At 45.7% G+C, this 25,066-nt stretch overlaps 2 protein-coding genes across 2 annotated transcripts; both read left to right on the top strand.

Annotated features, from left to right (window-relative positions):
• Positions 1–1,248: 1,248 nt before the first annotated feature.
• LOC124465351 (induced myeloid leukemia cell differentiation protein Mcl-1-like) lies at positions 1,249–2,082 on the top strand. The gene is made up of 3 exons (XM_047017080.1): positions 1,249–1,539; positions 1,627–1,877; positions 1,969–2,082. The coding sequence occupies exons 1-3, from the start codon at positions 1,371–1,373 to the stop codon at positions 2,080–2,082; spliced, it is 534 nt and encodes a 177-aa protein (XP_046873036.1). The 5' UTR covers positions 1,249–1,370.
• Positions 2,083–4,003: 1,921 nt separating this feature from the next.
• Positions 4,004–7,914, top strand: LOC124465350 (cyclin-dependent kinase 3-like). Its single transcript, XM_047017079.1, has 3 exons — positions 4,004–4,635; positions 6,116–6,218; positions 7,798–7,914. Exons 1-3 carry the CDS (start codon positions 4,004–4,006, stop codon positions 7,912–7,914), a joined length of 852 nt encoding a protein of 283 aa, XP_046873035.1.
• The last annotated feature ends 17,152 nt before the right edge of the window (positions 7,915–25,066 follow it).

The following is a 25,066-nucleotide window of genomic DNA, read 5'->3' as shown; positions in this document are numbered from 1 at the left end:
GTGACCCTGACGGCAACTCTGCATATCTTGTGTCAATGGAAGATTTCGGATACTTGCACATCTGTACCACTGTCCTCTATTCACATAATGTCCAACTGTAGCAGACATGTCAGAATGAACGGTAGTTTAATTTGACTGTCTATGTTATCATATGGCTATGCCCGTTTCTGATTCTTTAATAAAATACATGTACATCAACCTTTCGCATTATTCATGTAGTTGGAAGATGAAGGTGTACGTCATACCCGGGGTTTTTCCAGTTTGTGATATGTGTCACACAGAGATTAACCAACCTGACCATTTTATCCAACCAAGGAAAATGAACAATTTATAAATTCGAGACCCAGTGTATCTCCCCACAACTGAGACGTAAGCACTGGTAAAGTGGACACCATCAAGTATCACGCAGTGCACAATTATGGATTTGTTTGGAACACCGATACAATTGCCTGGGCCTTTCCGTGAGATTACGGAATTTGACTACCCTTACCATCGGACACCAACACGTAGTACCAAGCAGGTCAAGTCAACCGAGCCGAAACCTGATATACTTCCAGTGAAGGCAACAACTCTAACCCGAGTGCCTACGAGGGACGCTGAGGAATTGGACGAGAATGATGTTCCAATGCCGCACACTCTCCAAAGTGGGACATCAGACCATGCCCCGTTGATCAGATGTGACTTTGTTTTTGATCAACCGTCGGATGAAGACGCGCAACTGTTGGACGTTTGTCCCCACCGAGTTGGCGAGTGTGATAGACATGAATCCTGGGTGTTAAACAACCTGGCAATACGGTAGTTTCATCAATGTGAATTTTCAACCACTGTAATCACATGTGCCACCTTGTACTATCAAAAATAAACTCAAAGACGATGTACACCATGATACCCTGGCCGAAACTGTATGAAGTGACCCTGACGCCAACTCGGCATATCTTGTGTCAATGGAAAATTTTGTAAGCACGTCTTCCTGTGAGACAAAAAGGAAGCAGTCTCTCTCGGAACTCGGAAGTGATTGCATTATACTTGCATGCTCTACAACTGTCCTCTATTAACATAATGTCCAACTGTAGCAAACATGTCAGCAGTTTAATTTGACTGTCTATGTTATCATATAACTATGACTGTTTCTGATTCTGACGTTGTTTAATAAAATACATGTACATCAACCTTTTCGCATTATTCATGTAGTTGGACGATGGTGTATGTCGTACCACTAATTGGGGAGGGGCCTTGACATTAGTCACTTGCTGTAAGTTGGTGATAAGCTGCCAGTTAGACTTAAATTGTCAACTTGGTTGTTCAAATTCTAGAGGAGTCTAGTTGTGTCATCGGTAGGTAGCTACGCGGCATCCAAAGACAACATTGACATGTCTAGCCCCAGGCGTGATGTCTACACAGAGACTTCTCAACTCGTTAAATGCTTCCTAGGGGAATTTACAGGAGTGGTTAAACCTAGCTGGAAAGAAAAGGAACCTATGTCAACGATGAAAAGGGTTGTGGGCAAATTATTAGAGAAGCACGCCAGAGTATACAATGGTAGGTAATAATTTGTCTCTAGGTAATAATCCAATGGCATAAACTCGAAGCTGGTATGCTCAATGTTGTCTATATTTGCTTTTAAAGGTATGATCAGGACAATTTCATGTGCTGACGTAGAGGGCAATGCGAAGTTAGTCGGTGTAGTAGCAATTGACCTTTTTGAAGACGGCATCGTCAACTGGGGCCGTGTCGCCAGCCTGTTAGCCTTTGGAGCTGTAGTGTGTCAACATCTAAAGGACAGGGGCGTGGACAACTGTGTAGAGTTGGTGGGAGAGGAGATAGCTGTCTACCTGGCCACCAACCAGGAGACTTGGCTACTCAAAAACAACACCTGGGTAAGCTGCGTAACGGCCTAACGGATAACGTTTCAACTTGTAACATTGAGTGTAAGAGTGTAATCTAATGTTAATTACCATTTTGTCACAGGACGGCTTTGTCAAATTCTTTCAAGTGACAGAAGTGGAGTCCACATTGAGGAACACAATCGTGAAATGTGTCGACATGGCAGCAACACTGATTTTGTTGACACTGAAGTTCTGAATTCGACCCACTGCTCTGGTGTTACATTTACACATTTTGAAATGTAATAATAAAAGCTTAAATCACACGCTTAAACCGTATATTCGTTCTTTATTTGCTACAAATGGTTTATGTCAGTGTTATAACACATGGGGCATAGATACAAATTTCATATTTGGAGACAAATCAACGTACCCAATACACATACAATATCATATTCAGTTCAGTCTTCGTGTTCGGTCTTCACGTTGGTGTCGCTACACCGCATTTTTATATTTTACATTTTTAATAAGGGCCGCTCAGTGCAGCAACTGTCTCATCGGCGAAGTGACCGAAGTCGCAACATCCCCCTTCAAAATTGCAAGGGTCACTCAGTGCAGCGACTGTCTCATTGGCGAAGTGACCGAAGTCGCAACATCCTCCTTCAAATTTGCAAGGGTCGCTCAGTGCAGCGTTTGTCTCCTCTTTGACATTGCTACACCACATTGATGATGTGTAAGGGTCGATCAGCGCAGCGACGGTGTCCACTGGAGTGGTGGTGGAGTCCTTGGTGGCCACAACGGAAATGTGTAAAGGGCAGCAGCCCGAGACTACTTGATCGTTGGTGATGCATAATGACTGCAAATCACATGGACACTTAATATCAGGGTCTGTAATCCACACGATATCAGCGGTGTTGTCAATCCTGCTACCTTGGAATACGCATATCGGTTTTTCGGCATTTTCGCAAGCTTCTACTGAGCATGTCAGTTTGTTATCTACAATCCAAGTAATCCCAGAGGTTTTGTCAAACTTGGAAGCTTTGAGTACGCATAACAGTTTACTGTCAAAAATCCACACAATCGCTGAGATTCCGTTAACCTGACAAGTTTGGAGTATTGATGCCAGTTCGTCTACACTCAACACAAGGTCGGGTATTCTTGTGCAAATCTTGCAAGCTGGGCGTTTGTCGTCTGTGATCTTGGGGGTGTCGGCGATCTTGTCAACTTGACCTTTAGTTGCGTCACTCCAGATGTTATCCAAGACATATTTCCAGTAGAGGTTTGACTTTGAATGTGTTAGGGGTTTGTAAAACTTGTGCCCTGCGGTTTCAACGGCTCCGATTGCCTTTAGGACGTAGACAATGTCTTGCATCCTGCGCTTTGGAATGTTTAAACGTTTAGCAAAGTTGTTTATAGAAAACACTCTTGGATGAGTACACATGGACTGATATGTGACATTGCTTTGATATACCAGGGTATTTCGTTCGTAGATAGGGAACTCGAACCGCTTTGTGTTGAATTTGAATTGTCTCCGATATTTTATCAGCAGCCCAACACCTTCCAGGACGTGCAAGATATCAATTAACCTGCGATATGTTACATTCAGTAGATCGGCTGCAAACCCGCAGGTAAAAGTGTCTGGCAAATTCCCCATCTGATTTAGGAACCGTTCAGTCAGTCTTGTCATCTCCGTATTCTGCTCATAGGCTTTCTCAAGCGCGGGTTTCTCAAGCGCGGGTTTCTCTAGAGCAGGTTCCTTACGAGCAGCCATCGTTGTTGACCGTATAATATGATGCTAAATCTCTTCAGAATTAATGTCTAAAATACTTTTTAGCTTGTCCTTTTATCCCAAGTATATCCCAACCACACAGTAAGAACACCTGTATTGACAATCTAAATTGACAATCCCCCCCCCATCTAATCGCTGCTGTTAAACTAAACTATACTTTCTTTGTCCAACCACAAGGAGAACAAAAATATTTGTATCTTTCATCCCGAGTTTAACAGCTTAAATGCCCCCTTAAGTTTTTGAAGCCTTGTAGTGGCTGGCTGTAACAGTCAAGGTCGGATTGTCAGTCGTTGTTAGACGTAACAGTTTTTTATGGAACACCCCTTTATAAAGCCTCCCATTCAGCTTATCCACAACTATAGCTGAAAGGTTATATCCCACCAGACCCAGAATGGAGAATTACATAAAGGAAGACATTATCGGCGAAGGTGCCTTTGGAACCGTATACAAAGTCAAATGTAGGGTGACAGGAAATGTATTTGCCTTGAAGTATCACGTTCGCGGTGTGGAGGATTCGACAGTGAGAGAGTTGTCCTGTCTCGCTTCACTGAGTGGTCATCCTCACATAATCCGGATGTGCGATTGTTTCGTAGACGATGGAACGCTTGCCATGCTCATGCCCTACGTACCCTACAAGCTGAGCGAACTGATTCACAACGAACAAGCTGAGGCATCCCACTTCCGTCAAGACCGGCCACCACAGTCCCTCCCGTTGAGTTTTGTGGCCCATTTTTCTAGCCAAGTGGCCAGTGCTCTGTCCTACATGCACAGATTGAGTATAGTGCACAGAGACCTGACACCTTTCAACGTGCTACTGACAGAAGGTCTCACTGTCAAGGTGGCCGACATGGGCCTTTCCAGACAAATCTCAAAATGGATGAGCTTGAATGTGGTCACTGTTGCATACAGGGCTCCTGAATTGTTTGGTGTAGGTGATTTTGGAGATTACACTTGTTCCATAGACATGTGGAGTCTGGGCGTAATGATAGCGGACGCCATGGAAAGAAGGATGGTATTTCGTGGGTATGACAAAACGACCCACTTTCAGCACAGGGACGGAACTATTCATCAAACAGGGAATGAAACTGTGTCCACCCACCAGCTCATTGTACAGAGTCTGTGTCCCCGAAACCACCCTTCTGCACAAATCCAACCCTGTAACCCTATGACTACAATGCCTACTGCAATGGGATGCGATGTCGTTCGAAGAATCGTCTTGAAATTATTGACTTTCCATGAGACCAAGAGACTTCCGGCTCACGAACTGTTACAGGATAGAGAGTGGATGACGCTTGCGTCTTGCATGACTGAAGAAGATATGAATGTGGTCAGAAACCAGGTTGAACGATAGAAAGTTGAGAAAAATAAAAGAGGACTGTGTGTATAATGGTTTTTTTTTCAATTAGATCTTTACAACACTGTTCACACACTTTTATTCATTCGGTGTATTATTCTACAATGTCAGTATACATCTACAATATTCAAACGATTTACATATCTCGATTAGTTATATTAGTAGTAATGTGATGACATAATGCGTTTTGTTACTGTCATATACAGGATTAGAGTTTACAATAGTTGTTACAAGACCCTTGTATCATGGCATGAGAGTCCTTAAGTAATTCATAATAATAAACTCTTGAAATCTACTTGTTGCACGTGTTGCATCATTCGACATCTCCCTGCAATACAATATGGTCTGTTCCAATTACATCTACCATGCAGGTGTTTTTATCATCTTCACAATGTATGGGTTGGGAGAAACTGGGACCTTCACATTTACCATCCGATTTATGTATAAACACAGGGTTGGATAGATGATCAATTTGGTTGACAGTTAGTTTTGCCAAGTTGTATATGTAAGAACCATTAATTTTGACAGATATCAGGTAGTAGAATCTCAAGTTTTGGTCTCTGTGTACCATGATAGCGTAACGGCATCTCGTATGGTTTTTACCGTGTAACTCGTGTGCACCCTCTGGACTCCAACATATAAGAATGCAGCATTTCAATCTGTCGGACAGTCGTTCCATCTCTGAGCAATGACACATGTTTGGTTTAATTTCAGAGATGACCTTGAAATCTTCTTCTCTTGCTTGTAAAACGCTTAGTAAAGTATGAACGGGCTTATCATGTCCCAGGTGGACAAGCTTGATATCACCCTCACCTTTCAGGTGCATTACAACATTCAAGGGAATCGGTAGCCTAAGGGTGGTATCTTCTGACCCGTCACCGGTGAACTTGAAAACCTTTCTATGACCACTGCCGTCTTGTTCGACTGATGAAATAACAGTTTCAGGGTGTGATAGGAATTGATGTTGTGTTTCATATTGTACATCCTCTAACTTCAGGACGCGAGCGGTCGTTGTTTCTACTTCTGAGTCTCGTTTCATGTCAGAATCACATTCTTGCTTTTTAAAAGGTTGTTCCATTTTGGTATCTTCTGAATATTGTAAGGTTGTCAATTTTCTTTTAAGAGGGGTTTTGATTACTCTTTGTGTAGACGATTGAACCTCCACTTCCATGGGTACATGCTGCTGCTGCTGCAGAGTGAGTATGATGTCCCGTATCTGATTCTCATAGTCGTGGAAAAAATTACCTGGAGTGTAAGAGACACACATTGCTTGTTCCATGTCATCATCAGAATCCGTCTTGACCACTTTAAGACATCTCCCCTGAATGAACGTACTAAGTCTTTCAAGGGATGCGTCTTTCAGAAGTTTGATTTCATCTAGCACACTTGTGACATTACACTCAAGAATGTCAAAACCGAAACACTGCTGCATTGTAGCCAATTTAATGTTAGCTAGTTTCAAATCCTCGTCCACAGTTGTTAACATGTCAACTTTTTCAGATAGAGTCCTCACTGTTAGTTTGAGCTTAATGTTATTGTCTTCATGGAAAGCGATGGAACGTGAAAGCTCCTCGATTTGCTTAGACGACATGTTGTCCATTGATCTCCTTTCAAGCTTAAAATCATCAACAATTTTAACTTGGTCACTTCTGAGCACTTCTATTGTAGTCTTTAGCGAGGATATTGTCTGTAGAAGGGTGTCGCGGGACCGTGTTAGACTCTCGATTTGAGCAATAAATTCTGCTTTTGTTTCTAAATGTCGTTTATGCGTTTCCTCACTTGTGGAGTTTTTCTTGGCCAGCTGAGTTGTCAACTTATCACATTGCACCCTCCACCTCTTCCTCTCTGCTGTGTGTGCATTTGTTATTCTACTCATATCTCTGGTGAGGTCATCGTATAACTCTCGATACTTGTTCAAACGGTCTTGTAATTCACTGTAACGAGTGTCTCTTTCAATACTCTGTGTATGGTGTTCTACATCACAAATCTTTGACAGCTCCTCTTTTTGATGCATGGTAGCCTGAGTGCGGTACAGACAACTAGACACGTCTGCAAAGTCGGCTTGTAAACGGTCGATTTCCTTCCTAGCGGATGTTAACTCGTTCTGCTGTTTTACATATTCATTTCTCAGAAGGACAAGTTTGTCACTGCGTTGCTTCAACGTCGAACTGAGATCACATCCTATATCCAGTACAGTGTCCCAGTGTATCTTGAGGGACTCAATGATGTGACCGGGAGACAACGGGGAAGCTCTGTTAGATGCCAACGTGCCAACGAGTGTTTGCAGATTGTAAAAAGTGTGGCAGATCACATCCTCCTCCTCCAGGGATTCCAATAAATCCTGAACGAAAGTTAGGAGTTGATGTTCGTGATCTCCCTTTACAATACTCGCAATGTATTTCAGTGCTTGATCAGCTTGTTTAACATGCTCTGCGGTTTGTATAAACCTAGTCTCTCTAAATGTGTCTCGTAGACTTTTGCCCAGTCTACGGATAATGAGATCGTAACAACCACACAATTCCATAGCCACACTGAAGCCTATTGTGTCGCAAGCTTTCGTTTTTTCAAACGCTTCAAACCACTTAGCCAAGTCTCCGAAATTTGTCTCAAGTGCATCGACGGCTATTAAGGTTTCGTCAAGGGAATTTCTTGTGCGAGGTTGGACAGTCGACATGCCTGATTCCGTGTCAGATGGTGAGGATTCCACCTCGGTAGCCGAAGGGAATAGTTTTGATATGATATCGAAGAGCATTGCACGAGAATCGCTTCCAGTATTGAATTGAAGTTGATGATCTACGGCTCTCATCTCCGTTGTGTTGTGATGTTTTAAGGTATCGGTCCCAGAACCTGTGTCGGTTGAGACCGCAGAGGGCTTGCCTGTCAGCAGTGCAGCCGATGCTCTCACGTTGTATCTGTCGACATTCCTTTTGCCACAACCACCAGCCTGAGTCGGTTTCGTCTTGGACTTCTTCACTTTTGGTCTTGCGCTTCTTTCGCTGTTGTCTTTGTTCGTCTTCGTGTTCTGTGAACGGTGAGATGTTTTTCCTGGATGTAAAGCTTTCTTGATGGCCTTCTTGTTCTCTTTCTTGTCCCCAGTAACACCTTGAGCCGTCCTCCCACCACAAGGCGATCTTGTTCGGTTTTGGTCTTTTGTTAGAAAGGGAGAACAATGGCGAGCTGGGTATTTTAGGCTCATTCTGTCCTTGACTTTGGTCGCCTTCCCACAGTCTCCACTTGTCGACTTCCCATTGTTCCTCAACGCTTGACCTGTAGACCCTACGGTGATTGAGGCAGTATCTATATTCCCAGTCTGCCCGACCTCGGATGTTTTGGAGGTCTGGCGGTAGGGTTTCCGATCGTCTTCCGATACATCCATTGTCGGCGTATCGAGAGATTGTAGCGCACAGTGTAGTGCAGATGCCACCGAGGAGCAATCTGTCTATTTGCGACACAGCTGGAACCCTCCTGGGTTCAGGCTCACACACCGCGGGTGATATTCGACAAGCGTAACCGCACCGTTGACACAATTCAGCCTTATATCGATCACGCGATAGTAGATGCCGGTCAACTCTCAATGCGTTGTTAAGTTTACCCAGCTCTTGACACCAACGGTCCAGGGATCCGCAACACAAGGCTGTGAGTATCACTGCCTCATAGGGAGCGTGTATAACGTCTTTGGTAATTTTTCCTCCTAAACACCTGGTCACCTCTAAGTTCATCCATGTGAGCCTCACGCGCAACCACTGAGGGGAGGACGGAACTGGTAAGAGGTGAGTGTGATGGTTAACACTTTGCCGTGAGAGACTTGACGTGTCGGAATCTTGCTGCCACAATACACACGTCCCCCACAGTGCGCATTGTGGATCGGGTATTGCAAGGACGCCTTGCTCACTGCGGCTGTGTAACCTCTCGAGGGTTAGCCTACTCTGCTCATGCAAGACTTTGAATGCAAGCGGAGCTCCGAGTGTGGATAGTGTCTCGCTTACCAATTTTGAAGCAAGAGTATCCCTTTCTGCAGAGTCTAAGCTACGTAATGTAGCAGCCAAGACGGTGTTGACATGACGGTTCATGCTGGCGTATATTCTTGATACCAGCATCTCGGGTTGATGACCTGAAACGGTGTCCCCTGTGAAAGTATATGCCTTGTAGTGCGCTACCGTATCGGAAGGTGTGATCATTTTCACCCAGGCTAATGGTGCTCTGGCTAAAACACTGATTCTTTTAACCTTGTGGCCTTTGGTATCAATATACGTATTGGAAAAGTGTTTGGCTGTAACAAGTCCGTAGTTGTCTCCGCTTTGGGCGTACACTGCCCTGAGAAGGATATAGCACGTATTGGGAAGAACGTCTGAGTCAACGGGTATCCGAAAAATTCCGTCAAATCCGGGCTCCGACAGCGTTACGGATAGGGGTATGCGTTTCTCTATATCAAATATTTGCACCCAGGTGTATTCAAGTTGCGCTATGTCAGCTACGTCGTCAAATCTTATTGTCACGTGGCGGGTAGCGCTCCAGTCGCCTCTCTGACAGGGTTCCATCGTCAGCCGTTCAGCCCTGGAATAATAATACATTTTATTTATATAGCGCTTTTCAAGGTACTCAAAGTCGCTTTACAGAGTCCAGCATTCATTCAGACACAACCGTCAAACCGGTGGTGGTACAGAAGCGTGGCTGCCAATCAGCGCTTACGGCCTCTCCGATATATTCCCCCTCGGAAGAAATGACTATGTAATCAATAGTCTTCAATGACAACTTTAGACTTCTCGGCAATCATGGCTTCCGATACAACATGGCAGTCGCATTTATCCTCTTGTGTAACGTCACCTTGGACTGACATAGACACGGACTGCTGATCGTCTTCGCAGTCCACCTCTGAACGCTCTTCATCGCTGGAAGACTCACTGTCGCCGAGTTCGAGATAGCAGCTGCGAGTGGTATTACATTTGAAAGCCTCCATATACTCAGTCATAGCCTCAAAATCTTCAATCCCCATGACATTCTCAGCTGCTTTAATCGTGGCGTTATCAAACACAGAGTGACCAGTTGACTCAGAGAGAAGTTGAGTCTGCTTCAAGGTCTTCGCACTGTCTCCGGTGTCAGATTCCAGTCTGTTTAAATCTTTGTATAGTCTCATAATTTCTTCAACTGCCTCTGGTTTCTTACCCAGGCTGTGTGTGATGTTTAAGTAAACGTCTAGGTTATCATTACATCCCACAGACCTTTGCCGACCCCCTTGGACTCTCTGCCACCCGTTGTCAAACGCTTTAACACCATAATGGGTGCAGATTACATCTTTCAACTTTTTAGAGGATATAGCGCGAATGCCTTTAAACAGCTCCACGTCATGGCGGCGGACAGAGTCCGATGTGTTATCAGTCATAACCTTGTTGATCTCGAAAAATTTCAATTGAAGAGTTAGGTCGTATTAGACACTATTGGCCATGCACACTGTACAGCGTGAGAATAACGTTTCTACATCCACTAATACTTCGGAAAATATAGGCTGGCTACATTTCATACAAGATGTGTACATCTGTTTCAAGTCAGTAAACGTGCAGGTGTTGACATCTCTGGTGCTGAGTGGGACGTTTATCATGGTCGCAGCACAGCATGAAGACCCGAATTTCAGTTGCTCAAAGTCAAATTCAACGTCAATGTTTTTTGGGTGACCGTTCACCTCAGACGAGCGGAAGGTCTGATTCTTTAGACATCTAGAGCACCTCAGGTCTCCCTCGTCTTTAGGCTGCTGCGGACTGGGTTCTCCGGGTACAAGGAGTATCTGCTTGTGATTATGGTCCACCCAGTTAATGTAGCAGTTTAGCACGGCGTACAGTAGCATCTGACACTCAGGCTTTAATTCCCTCAGCTTATGAAAATGCTCACTGTGAATTATGTCAACGGCTTGACGCAGTTCAGGTAGACACGCAGCCGCCATTTCCAATGGTTGATCGGTTGTGTAAGCGACGGCAAGGTTGTAATAACAACTCAGGCTCCATTCTGAATTGAGTGTAAGCATAGGGTGTCCAATGGTTTTCACCACTTGGAAGGCTTTGATGAGTTTTGCGTCGTAAGATTTCTTCCTCATCGAAAAACTTAATTTCTGCCATCTAATTGAACCTCCAACGGAGTCTGAGTGGACTTTCTTCCTTTTCCGATTGATGACTTTATGGACATCAACATTCTTCACAGGCTTATTACAACCCTCCTTGCCAAGCTCGGTCTTACACGTCGATGACTCAAAAGGTATGGATTTTGGTTTACGTTTATTGTCTTTACTAGTTAGGTTTCTTGACAGAGTTGTCAATGTGTCATTACTCTGAGATGTAATTGCTATAGATGTCTCATGTAAACTGTTGAACGGACCAACTACAAAATCTTGGGTTTGTAAGGCATGGTCTTTGTTGTACTTCAATGGTCCGTCCAAGTCATGGGTGTAAGCTCTCGCAGTAGGTTGATACGTCAGCTGTTGGTCTTTGTAACAATGTTGGTCGGTTAAGATGGTCATAGACTGTCGTTTAGGCTCTGGTTGGATGTCCAACCGATTTGTGAGGAAATCGACGGCCGTGGCTCTAAGTGTGTGTAACTTCTCTGTATACTCCTCCTCATTTAAACCCAGATCTTCCTTTTGGTACCTATAAAAGTCAGCCAAGACAGCCAGTCTGATCATAACCTCCCTCCCCTCCATTCTTGACAGTTGTTCCTTGTTCGGGAAAGTGACTTTAAAATCTTGTGATCCGATTAAGACTAGGGAGTCAGATGGCTGAGCGGTGAGGGAGTCGGGCTAGTAATCAGAAGGTTGCCGGATCGATTCCCCGCTGTGCCAAATGACGCTGTGTCCTTGGGCAAGGCACTTCACCCTACTTGCCTCGGGGGGAATGTCCCTGTACTTAATGTAAGTCGCTCTGGATAAGAGCGTCTGCTAAAAAAAAAAAAAAAAAAAAAAAAAAATGACTAAGACTAAGGATAGATCATCCCAAAGATCGGAACATAATTTGTAAGCGTCTTCACATTCTGATAGATTCGTCTTAGCCATCAACATCTTCACTATTTGTGTCTGTATTCTGGGTGTAGACGTGTTTTCTCTCGATTTAGAATGGCATGCTCTGCTAAGACACTCCAGGTAAGCCTGCAAGAGGATGGATTTTGCATAACGACGGGACCACACGACTCTGGTATCATCTACCCCTGCCCTTCCAACCCCTTCGCGCCGGTTCTTCTCAATTCCCCCGTGGTGTTGCATCTCTATTGTCCAAACCTTTTCCCCGACGAGATCCTGAAAGTGCACGCTGAGCACCTGGGGCACTTCTTGGCTTTACAGAACGTGCCTCAGATGGATGGAGATTTTGAAAAGACTCTCTTTCTGGGTCTATGTAAATTGTTTACTCGGGAGAAGGTCCTTTCACTTTACAAGACAATCCTGACTGACCAAGTGCTGACTGAAAATGTTGTTGATGTACCCTACGAAGACAATGACGGGGAGCAGTCCTACCCGAGCATTTTTGTTAACTTCAACAAAGAAATTGCAAGTCAGATCGTGTCTTTACTTCGCAAGTTGCTTGAGTTATTTAACATTGACGAGCTTCGCAATGGTAAAATGATGTATCAACGAGGAGAGGAGCCTCATCATATAATCTTTCTTTACCTCATTCAGCTACTGGCAATATTTATGAGCACCTCCATCGAGGACCAGCACCTTGCTGTCATTATGAGTGTTGCGTCAGCTGTCTTCCTGGAAGCCAATTTTCGCAACCCCTTGTGCGCCGCAACTATACTTCGTCCGATGTTCATTCCTTACTACACTGAACAAGTGAGTGCTAAAAACCAAGTAGGTGACACGGAGGAGGAATGTCCTGAAGCGAGATTGCGATATTACAAACTCTTCACAGGTTATGAACTTGACAAGGATGGCACTGACATATCGGAGAATAACATGGATCTACAATGGACCGATGTCAGTATACTGGAACGTATGCAAGGGTTTAAGATCGTGGAAGGTGAAAGTAAAAAGCTGTGGTTTGTGTCACCCCAAATGGGTGATCGAATGCTAATGGTTAACAATGGCGCATTTCCAATGATGGGAGAGCAGACAGGTGTAAAACCCATTAGGCTCTGTCATTACCTGATGTCCGATAATGTAATGGCTTACATTCAGTGCGCTGTATTTGGTACAATATCTAACATGCTACCATGTCATGCAAACAGTGACTTCAGTGAGGATGTGATGTCCACCCTCAACCATTCAATGGCTAAATTATCAAATGCAATTCGTCACCAGAGCGCCAACTTGATGATGAAGATGAATACACTGAAAAAGACATGCCTGGTCACCAATGGGGTAGGGTTCAATGGGCAGGATAAAGGCAAGACATTACAGTTCGGTAACGTTTTCACTGGCACTGAAGACAAGAGACCCCCTCAAGTTGCCGGCAGAAATGGAGTTTTCACTTCAATGATTCTGGGACTGTCAAGCGACACCATGATGAAGGCCATGTTGACCATTGCATTGCATGAAGATTCTACAATGGCTAGCGGTGATAATTTGCACAAGATGTTGTCTACAACTTACAAGCCTGTGGGGGTTTACCAAAGGGTGAACGATATTCACTTCTATGGGCGTTATCACAACACCTTTAACAAGGGTGAATTTACAGAGGTTGCATGTGTTAAATCCATGAAAGACCCCAACTACAGCAGCCAAGTGCACTCTGAGATGCTGTCAGACTCGAGTAAGTATCAGCTAACCGTGGCGCACGGAGCCTTGCCGATGTGCACGCTTACCCTTGCCATGACCATGAGACAGACCGTGATGATGGTTATGGGATACTTTTGCACTGAGCTAGCCCGTGTCATTTACACTCCCAAGGAAACTGATGTTAACTTGTGCAGACAACTCCCCGTGCTATCTATGCCTGCAAAGTTTGTACATGGAAAGGATGATGATAGCACCAACACGTTTGACGCAACTTATGGCATGTCGCTAAAGTTAACTGGAACAGTCTTCAATAAGAACTCAAGCATGACGGGTAGCAACCATTCAGACTTGGATGGCATGGAGTGGTTGCAATCTACCGACAAACATCTCCCTGAGTACATTAGGATGTCTCTACAGATGATAGGTGACACGAAAAAGGAGGCTGCGAAGATCATGACGGATCAGAATATGAGATACAATCGTGTGGCGTTTCAGTTAGAGGGGCGGATGTTCACGTTCGCCTCTATGTTTGCTAATGCGGAGTTCATGCTCCACGCACCCATGATGGCGCTGTCAAACATGATGATATTCTCCGGCAAGAGCAACAACAATTACGCCACTGTCAAGTTCTCTAAACATGGCTGTTACTACACTGTGAGGGTTTTCAACAATGACTGCATTGACACATCACTTTACAGCCAAAGTGAAGACGTCAACCGTCCTACTGCCGAGAAGACTATGATCGATGACATGGTGGATAGGATCAAGAAAGGGGTGTCTTGTGTGTTACCTAGGATAGCCGTGAGTCGTATCAAAATGATGGCTCCTGACCTGAACGAAACAGATTTCAGATTACTACTGTTGAAACTGAAGAATGACAACATCAAAGTGACTGGAGAAGAAGAATATTTATCTTCCGCATCTTCTTCCGTGGCGTCAGAAACGAGTAGCCGTCTTTCTACTGACCATCGGGATGATAGAAAACGAACTACAGATGACGTAACAGGTAGCCCTGAGACAAAGAAACTCAACGTTGAAGACCAACTGACCATATTTGACAGCTACTTTGAGTCAGATTGAATGAAGTCTCGATAGCGAATTGACCACGTTTGACACCGACTTGGGCTTCGGTTTATTTAACAAGTTTGACACCGACTTGAACTTGGGATTTGACCACCCCGATTGGAGACTCTGCTAAATGACTAAATGTAGACACGTGTATATCCTATATGTTTTAATGCTGTGGTGTAAGGTATGTATGAAATAAAAACAAATGTCAACCAGAGACATCATCGCGTATACTTTCTTTATTATAAATTCACAACGTGATGATAAGTTGTATTAAAGTATCACAGGGGTCTGCAATTCAGGAATGTATGAAATGGATAATGTGCATGTGCAACAGTTCAACTAAAACCACCATTTGCCTGTAAGCACATCCAAGAGTGTGCAAGTCCTCTCACGGGGAAAATGAATCGATTTTCCATACTGCCGATGGTGCTCCCTAATTGACCATTGCAGACTCTTGGAACCCTCATTTTATTCCGAGAATCAAGTCTAACAAACTCCTCCATGGCTCTGTCGTAATCCGACTCTCCACAGTAAGATAGTTCAAGCTCCCCCTGTTCAAGACGGGCACAGATAAGGGGATTGAGTATTCCGCTGACTGAAATTAGCCTGTGAGAGTTGGAGTTGGAGTTATCCTCGGGACCAGTAATCTTGGTAAATTTGCACCTGAGAGGCTGATCATTTTGGTGTGACACCCTCGCCACATTGGGGGGGTCAAATGAACACATTCCATATATGTTCATGAAGTCATAGGAGGAGGAGGAGCTGCTCTGATTTTCCACATACTCTCTCACCATGCTCTTTATGTCTGACAAGGCTTTATTTCTAAGTTCACAGTACACACGTCTGTACTCCTCATCGACGGTCTCAAATCGATGCTCTCCTGATAAGGGTAACCGACGCCTCTTGGCAGGTGGACGACCCCCGGCGACTCTCGTCTGCTCACTCGATTGCTTCCAATTGGGTAGTATTCCATAACACGCTTTAATTACCGTGGCAACAAAGAACAACTCAGGGATGCCTTTGTTTAATCCGACCGTCAAATGTCCCGGTCCGCACGTGGACATAATGAGGTACGATGTCTTTCTTGGCTACCTAATAAATGAGTTGGAGTGTAGTACCGCAACCAAAATCTGTCTTTCCAGTAAAGCCTTAATAGAATGTCTCACGAAGCATAGAGAGCTGATTTCAGGTCCTAACGTCTGGTCACCTAAAGTTCGAGCCTATGTTCACTTTGAGGATGAAAGTCACGGCCAGTTTGCAGTTTTAAAACCTAGCGGTCCATCAACGGTTCAGTTACTGGGAAAGTTAGTACCTGTGTACTGTAGACTGTGCTTCTTGTCCGAGTGTCACGACCACGCCAAGGCTGAGGCTCAGGCTTTGTTGGTAAGCCTGACAGGGTTAAGAGACTGCGGGAATGATGTCATCAAATTCGAAATCAGAGTTTTGACGTATTTAATAGACAACTTGTCAAGTGCCCCTCCTTGTGAATGGGGGGAGGTGTGTCAGTCACCTGATGTTTCAGTTGAAACCAAGATAGCAGTTGAGCTCCTCTGGCCTCATTTGGTGTTAGTGTACGCTGGCAATCGCAAGCTTCTGCTGTGTAATCTGGAATTGTTCTTCATCAGACCCCAAGACTCTGTGAATTTGTGTCCTAGAGAGCTTAGGGCTGCTTTATTCGTACATGGTAAACATGACCCAGTCTCTCTGCATAAAGAACGCCACCAAAAACCAACGGCCATGTACAGAACAAAATGTCCCGTTATTCAACCGGGCTCGAAACGCAAGTTTAACCTTGACACCTCGAGATCTAGACCCCCTGCCGGCAACCAACTACACGAGTCTAGACTGTCCCGTCTTTGCTGGCTGGGAGCCCTGTGGATACTGGACATCGAGTGCAACAAAGATGTCCTTCACTGGCTTTACAAACCCGAACCGTGTAGAACATAAGACGAATACGATCAGCCAACCCGAGTTGCTGTCACACTATGGCTTTGTAAATTGTCCCGACAGACCCGATGAAGTACTGAGGGATGAAGGGAGCTGTGTGGTGAAGTTAGAAAACAACGTTCTCCTCCACGTGCTGCATGTAAACACCGTTGGGAATCAGAAGTTCAGGGCTACTACATTCTCAAAACACCTTAGGAAATACGCTCGAATGCAGTCCAATACCACTAAAACCAAGTTGCTGAGCAGACTGCGGTTTGTCTCAGACAAGAAGAGGCTATGCTCCCAGCATGGCTATAAAAACACCCGCATAGAGTTCTCATCTAAACCCAGTCGCAGCGCCAACTACACGTCCAACGCTAATCATCTGCTACAACCCTATTTTAGAGGAGTGTTTGAGACGATTGCTTTATCGCAGGGAACCTGCATTGTCTCGACCAAACCCTTTACGGTTAGCAACGAGAACCTGACATGTTACATATACGGAGTGGCCAACCCTTTAACCGTGGTTATCCGCATGAAGAACACAGAGAAATATTTCCACACACCATTCTTCTTCTCCTCTGTCAACGTCGCCGGAGAGGAAACCCGACACCAGCTCTTCTCGTCCATGTCTATCAATTCACAAAAAGTGAGAAATGTAGCTACAGAGCTCCCAGATGCTCTGGGTAAAGTGGCAAAGTTACTGGAGATGCACTCGCATCTCAACAGGCTGTGCTGTGAGCTGGCTCAGGAGAGGCGAGGTATGTTGACGTCACAGGAGAAGATGTGTCTGGTATACCTCACGGAGACATACTTCATACAAGTAAGAGACCGCAGTCACCCCAAGTACTGGCTGGAGTATAGGGAGGCTGTGAGAGGCGTATTTGTTCAACGTTACCGTAGCAACCTCTCTTCCTTCCAGGATAAGGTCTTAACGAATTATCATCTTAAAAACCCTGAGTTTATAAACCTAGTCCCATGGCTACTCGATAATCCGAGTGTTATGCACGACAAAATTATCGTCTCACACGAGGCGTACTTGAGGGAGGAGGGTAAAGTCAATGCTAGAGCGGAGTTGATTGCAACGGTTGACAATCACGTCAACTTCAACCCCGCCTGCTGCCAACCACACGGATTTCCTGGCTTTGAAGACGTTGATTTTACAGACCTCGGATACAGTAAGCAGACACTTCAACTCGCCTTGAGTAAATCTCAGAGTTCCCTGACACTCTGACCATTCCCCAACAACGGCTAACGTTAGTTGTGCAGTGGTTGGAATGACACTTCTAGCTTACAGTTGATAGTTGTAGTCAGTGAGTGTCTGGGAGCAAATTATTAAGAGACAGGGTGTTGAATGTATATAATAGAGGTAGCCTTTCATGACAATGGCCACGGCTAGAGACAACTCTTCCACTACCCACCGAGTAGCATCCTCAGATATTTGTACCACACCTATTCTAAGGGTGTGGAATATTGTAAACACACACTTTGAATCGCTAATAGCAACGGCTGACAGGTCTAACTCCAAGAGCAGAGCTGAAATCAACATACAGTCTCAGGTGAAGGAGATGCAAGACCTAATGGGCACATGTAGCAGACGGCTGAATTCCATAGAGGCTTACATATCAGAACTACATATCATGGAAAATGTCGCTGTGAACGATTGTCCATTGCAACAACCCCTACCCTCGGAACTGGCCGGAGAATGGCATTTTCTATACATGGAAGACAATAGTATTTTCGGCTACATGAAGTTGGTGCCAGGAAGCATCTCGGTTAATCCTGACAACGGGTCAACCCCTGTCAAAAGAGGCGAATTCACCATCCCATCGGGAGTGGCAAGAGAGGCGAACGAGGTGACTGATGAAACCTTCACTTGGTTGGATAACTGTTACGATTATGCACAATGTCCTTGCTGTCAGATATCTTTCAAAGTTTCCAAGTTTTGGAAGCATGCGTTATTTGAGATTGCGGACAGGGGTCACAGAGTGCCGGCCTGGCAGTCTTTGACTCGATCAGACACGCCTAGGTGGATAGTAGAAGGGAGTGCGGGCTGGAACAATCCTATTTACAGACCCCGAAGTTTAGAGAGTACATGTGAGATTGGACAGTGTTTTGCTGAGCTGAATGTGAAACATTTCCTGTCAGACTACGACTTCTCCAGAGCCCTCGACAGTGCATTTGAGTTTCTTGCGTTACAGTTGAAAAATTGAAGTATGTTATCCTACTCCTATACACCTCGTACGTCGATGCTATCGAACCCTGTTCAGCCTCCGAAGCCGCAGCAACAACCCATTCACAAGTCAGAGGATAGGATTTTGGAAAATGTACGCGACGACTTGGTGACACTTGATTACCTGGTTGGAATACAGTCACAGAACCAAGGATTTTCCTTTGTTTACTACAGGCCAACGGAAAAACATAAAAAGTGTGCGGGGTCGAAGATTGATCCCGTTCGGCAGATCAATATGTTCATTCAGACATTACGAGACACGGGGGTGATAATAGAGACGTCCTTACATACTGTCGTGGCAACAGGTAAAAAGTATTTCTGGATGAGGGTGTCGTTAGCAGACTTGAGTGAACTCAGTCTGGAACCTCTCTGGATGATAAACGGGAGAGTCAAGCTTTACTCGAAACATCGGCGGGTCATGATTACAATCACTGACCAGTCACTCGAGCCGTGCTTTCTAAACCCCCCAGTCTCAGCTGCTCGACTCTCTACCCAATAAAAAGTGGTATGACGAATATATTACACTAGCCAAGGAATGTCTCACTTGTCACGCCGAGGAGGGGGTGTACACTGATAATACCAGTGATGAAGTACATTCAAAGGACAGCAGACAGCGGCGAGCCTGCGAGGACGGCACTGCCGACGGCGTCCGAGTTGTACACGAGCGCAAGAGGTGTAAAGTCGATCAATGCAACTCGATCATCACGGCATCAGAGAAAAAACGCAAACGTTTGGACACAGACTTAGAAACGGATGAGCAAGAAAAGGACCAAGGTGAAAGAAACGATATACCAAATGTTATACGCACAGACTTTAATAGTGGAATGCAAACCAGGCTGAAATCAAGACAGAGGCAACACGTAAAAAGGAGGGTGAACGCAATACACAGCAAAACAACGAGATATTGTCGTCGCAACAACACCAGCAAACGTAACGTTGTTCACAATAAAGACCAAGCTCAACCCCTGTCACATTGGTCGTCTGTCACCCGAGCAGAGCCTCATCAAATACCATCTGCCTCGGATATCGCGTCCCACGGCACATATGACATTGACACTTCTGCTGTTACACACACGGCCCCTGATCATCAGACTGCACAACGTTGCCAATACGAGTCGACCAACCCTTGTGTCTCTGATGAAGTGTCGAAGGATGGTGACGAATCCGACTCAATGTGTGTTGGACTCCCACCTGTCGACACGTCGCCAATTGTGACACAGACGCCCTCGTCTGCGTCTCAACCCCGGGATATTCTACGTAATCTACATCCTCAGAGTGCAACAACTGAAGGTTCGCAGAGTCTAGGGTGTTTGCTGATGTAGTCAGGAGTCACGCCTTCTACACTCCTTTCCGACGTCCCATCACCCTTTCCGTCTTCACATTTCACATCGGAAGGCCTGAGACCGAGCTTGTTAGCCAACAGTAACCCATATGCGGTCGGATGGAGAGAGTCGCGTGTGAGCAGGATGTCGTTGACTGTGAGCGAAGTGTCTGGTTTTCTCCCAGATAAGCTGTCTGCGAATGTCACCCCCGACGTGTTCAAAAGTGTCACAAGCATAGTGTGAAGAACATGTACAGGAGACCCGGATTCTAATGCTCTCACCGTATCCCTGTTGTTGTACTGGATGGTATTATGTCTCCGGTTAAACTGGCTGAATCCGGATAACGTGCTCCTCCAGAAATTGGTCCACATACTCAAGGTCTCCTCTAGATGGGCCACGCTGACAGAAGAGGGGTAGTTGCAGACCAGTTTAACATCTGAACCGAGTTCTGTGATGGGCTCATCGACTTTACCATCACAGCCTTTGCTAATGGTGTCTTCCAGTTGCCTTGTAACACTCTCTGCCATCTGCAGTAGCCGCCGATCCTTACAATCGCTCTTGAGTCGCTCTAAGGCCAGGCGAGGGTGTCTGGTCACCTCGCCAAGAAACTGCTTGATCAGCAGAACCTCCTTACCTTCGGATATCATGGAAGACATCATTTTACTCAGGCTATGCGAGACGCTGGCCGACTTGTGCTCAGACACAGTAGTTCCGACCCCTGATCTTAGAAATATATCTGGTAGCTCGGTCATGTTCAATCCAAACATGTCAGGCTGATGGTCGCTAGCCAGAAAGCGGGACTAATTGTCCACTAAAGGTTTACCAAACGCGTTCCCCGCGACTGACCCTCCTCCACGTTGCTGCTCTGCGCGGGATGAAAGCATTACATCAGCCAGATGTGTCAAAGAGGAGCGATCGACGCCTGTACTGGTGTATATATGTCTAGTCGATGCCATGGTCAACCCCTGTGTGATCTTGTGAAAGAGAGTAGCCCAGCTCTTGACTGTCGGGTGAGCTCTTTTCGCCAATGATGACATATTTAACCCCCCTGACCAGCAACCATCCCACATTGAGATGTGTCTGTAAAGGACCCCATCAACAGTGGCCGTGACAAGGTCTGTCTCCGTATCATAGAAGGCTAGACGTCGCCGCTCTGCACTCGGGTATTACTGGACACCGACCATGTTCAAATGTCTTCATTATAGCCCACAAAGCGATGGTTGCCATCTTTAGCTCTGTTTCCTTGATCGGGTCTTGTTTGAGCGTGACGTCCCGTTTGACTCAGTCACGTATGAGTCTGCAGACAACATATACTTGTGTTGCAGGGACTGAATTTTCCATCAGCAGTTTCAACGTGTCCGCAAGTTGATCGAGTGGCACGTCCAACACTGAAGGTAGAGCTTGTTGGTGAGCCTCTCTTTCCTGTACGGCTTCGAATGCTGCTTCGGTTGGGGTGAGACCGTCCCTTACTGTCCTGAAGCTAGAGTTTGACCGCTTGTCTCTAGCCCAGCTGACATTTTCACGCTTCAACTGCTTATTGGACGTCTCGATTTTCCTCCGTTTATTTCGGTAAAGTCTACGCCCACACACCGGCTTTATGTACCTGTCTCGGTGGATCGCTGGGTTTGATGAGACGAGGTTTGTCACGACAGCTTTCCCCGACAACCCCAGGCTGAGAGTTGTGAGTTTCTTCCAAGGCAGAAAAAGGCAGGGTACAAAACCGGCCAAGACGGTCCATCGAATCATGTTCCTTAGAGTTGTCTTGATGTGTTCCCACATGTGGCTGGCTGAATAATGGTTGATGAGATAACGTACTAAACATGTGGCGCTCTCACTGTTACTACCCAATATGTTGTAAAGCAACAACTCCACAGAGAGGACCGAACTGAATGTGTTAACGATCTCCTCGATCACTATGGCCAACTGAGGATCCTCGCTTACGTATACCCAGGATTCAACATCCCGATGGATGGGTATCAGCCCATAACGTTCGTAGTTGGTGTCATCAAACCACTCCCTTCCACCCTGACGGTACACTTTTTTTCTGAAGATCTCCAAGCCATAAGAATCCCCTCTGTCTTCCAAGGCAACCTCAGCCAAGTCCTCTTCGTGACAAAGCAGTTGCTCCCTGGATACACTATTCACAGCTTTCGGCATCTCTAATGACAGGTTAGAGCGGCGTAAGAGTGTAGATCAAACGTAACATCGGCAGTTGGTGGCCGACACCAAAGTCCTTTTGTAGGATACGTACGTTTTCTGCTTCAGAGCTGCGTCTCTAAAATGTTTCGGATGTTATTTACAGCGTTCTGTTGTATGTGTAAGAACAGACAGAGTCTGACTAACATAAGCCAAGGTAGTGAGTATTACCACTACTATCAAGAAGACAGTGACGACGATGATGACACGACTAGCGATGTCAGGGCTCGGGTGGTTAAGCTGTCCAATCTCAAGCGCAACGCTATTGATGTGACCACGGATGTGATTGTCGCGGAAAATCTACTGAGAAGACACAGTGACGATTCCAGTTTATTAATGTACCACTATAAGTGTTCCAAAGAGATGCATCAAGCGCTCGCCAAACTTGATGGCACATCACACAGGACGCACACCGATGTAGCGTACAAGTTGGATCGTAACGCTGTGCCTTACTCTGGTGACATTGTCTAACTGGTCATTACCCTAAGTTGACATTTACTAGCTCGGTTGGTTTGCGATTTCATACTATTTTATCTATTAGAACCCCACGCGACTCGTGGAATTGTAATAAATATGGACCCGATTGAATTTCAGGCCGTCAAGAATGGATACAGGTTAGATCCACTGGAGACGATCACGCGCTTGGTGAAATCCCCCAATTTCCTAACCTTTCCTAACAACACATTCGCCGAGTATATGACTACGAATATAATCAGAGCCTCGGCGGTCAATAGTTCCATCTCAGCCGACGTCACTGTCGAGATAGCACAGGCTCAGATGGGGGTGGCTCTATTCAGGCAACAGAAAAAGACAAGTCGCCTACTCGCTGGCTTTGTCTACAAGATGCTGGTCCCGGACATGAAGGTCCCTAAGGATATGAAATTTCGCAGGAGGTACAAGATAACAGATCAACGGGAGGCTCAACAGGGCACCTATGATACGATCAGCAACGGTGTACAGACCAAAGAATACTGCCAAGTGTTTAAGCCTGACTCTAGGTTCATCACCATGCAATTCGGGAGTCTCTTGGATGTTACAGTGCCATCGTTAGCCACGGAGTTGATAAGAAGAGAGTTTGACAGGGTCAGTACTTGTTGGGAGATAACTAGAAGCATTGCTGTGCTGAAATATTGTGCTGCTCAACCCACCCTGACAGACAGAGTCATGCAAAGGACCAGAACTTCCAGTCTTGCAGAGAAATTGGACTGCGTGTTGGTGATGGCCGAACTCATGTGTGGTATGGTCAACATACAGCCTGACTCCTTCCTCTGTGCGCTGGAAAATGCTAGGAGGGTACTGGGAAGTGATAAACCTGAGGTTATAATAATGGGTGACAGTTTGTTCAGCATTATATCCCAGAGAGGTTCCAATGGTAATACATGGTCTCACATCGTAAGTGAGGACACCAGCCTCACCCCTGAGTTCTCCGTCTATACTATTGACAATGAGAAAGCCGGAAGCGGGCCAAATTATGATTTCACCATGCGACAGGTCTCCCAGCACGCGCTGGGTGACAGTTCGTTACCTTTCATCAACGAATCATGTTTCAGGGATAAGTCGATCGATATGAAGGTGAACTATCTTCGCGTTGGAGGAGGTACCGTCGATAAGATTCCTATTGCGCATGTGGATGGGGTACAGATGGAGCACGGTAGCATCAGGGACTCTTCAACTGAATGCAAGGCCTTTTGTAATTCTGACGGATTCAAATGGGAGTACTTCACCGTGGGCTGTATGGCACCTGCCTTAAATCAGATCAACCCCTCACATGTCCTATCCACCTCAGATTCCGATGACATCAACTACAAACAGCTTGCCCAAAGATCCCCATCCGTCTCTTACCTTCACCAGTATGATGGAACAGTCGTCCCTGTCAGTCTTCGCAGTCTACATCCCATAGGTAACCCTAAAGAGCTGTTTAGTCGGGACCATAGGCTGCGACTACAAAATGACGTGAACGCGCTGATGAGAAGTGAGTCGGACGCCGTTCCACTGGAAGCACTGGCGCGTCTTGGGCTCAGTGCAGACTGGTACAGTAAGATAAAGAACCCTGCATCCGTACTCGAGTTTGATACCCGTAACATGGTGGTACCTCGTCCAGTGAACGACGGTGAGCGAGAGGATGCGACATCCTATCGTTGGGTTGTCAGGCCCAGGGTGGCTCTTTTTAACTCATCATCGATGAACAACATCTCCAACGAAATTGCTCAGATTGGCAGCGAGTTGCTCACTCACTTTGGTGACACGGAGCACGCCAAACGAGTGGGAGACAATTTGCTGTTCCTCGACAGAGCTCTCCATTATGAAAGTGGCATACATTCAATGCTTGCAATGAGGCATGGTATTCTCCAATCTGGCAAAATTGACGGTTTGGTGGAGGGGTGGACTAAGGGGAGAACGTATTGGTCATGGTTAGCCGATCCCATATGCGCAGTTTCCATACGGCGTCACCTTGCAGACAAGGAAACCCAGGGTATCGACCCTGAAGAACGTACTGTATTGGTACAATTGGAGGGCTTGATGAACGGAATGATCGCACTGTTTAAGAGTATAGTAGGTCACAGGAACAATTCTGTGATAGCCTCCTTGCCGGCGTTTATCAGTGTCGGGAGTCAGAGTCTGACGCCCTACGGCTACCCAACAATATTCACCTTGGAGGA

Source organism: Hypomesus transpacificus, unplaced genomic scaffold (assembly GCF_021917145.1).
Source record: "Hypomesus transpacificus isolate Combined female unplaced genomic scaffold, fHypTra1 scaffold_48, whole genome shotgun sequence".
Classification (NCBI taxonomy): Eukaryota; Metazoa; Chordata; class Actinopteri; order Osmeriformes; family Osmeridae; genus Hypomesus; species Hypomesus transpacificus.
The sequence above is the reverse complement of the archived record's forward strand: the minus strand, read 5'-3'. Positions and strand labels throughout refer to the sequence as shown.

Excerpts from the sequence above, each read along its gene's own strand:
- LOC124465351 (XM_047017080.1), top strand. The coding sequence starts at position 1,371 with ATGTCTAGCCCCAGGCGTGATGTCTACACAGAGACTTCTCAACTCGTT. Across the intron at positions 1,540-1,626 it reads GCACGCCAGAGTATACAATG|GTATGATCAGGACAATTTCA; the intron begins GTAGGTAATAAT and ends TTGCTTTTAAAG. Across the intron at positions 1,878-1,968 it reads TACTCAAAAACAACACCTGG|GACGGCTTTGTCAAATTCTT; the intron begins GTAAGCTGCGTA and ends ATTTTGTCACAG.
- LOC124465350 (XM_047017079.1), top strand. The coding sequence starts at position 4,004 with ATGGAGAATTACATAAAGGAAGACATTATCGGCGAAGGTGCCTTTGGA. Across the intron at positions 4,636-6,115 it reads AGAAGGATGGTATTTCGTGG|ACGATTGAACCTCCACTTCC; the intron begins GTATGACAAAAC and ends CTCTTTGTGTAG. Across the intron at positions 6,219-7,797 it reads TGGAAAAAATTACCTGGAGT|GTATCGGTCCCAGAACCTGT; the intron begins GTAAGAGACACA and ends TGATGTTTTAAG.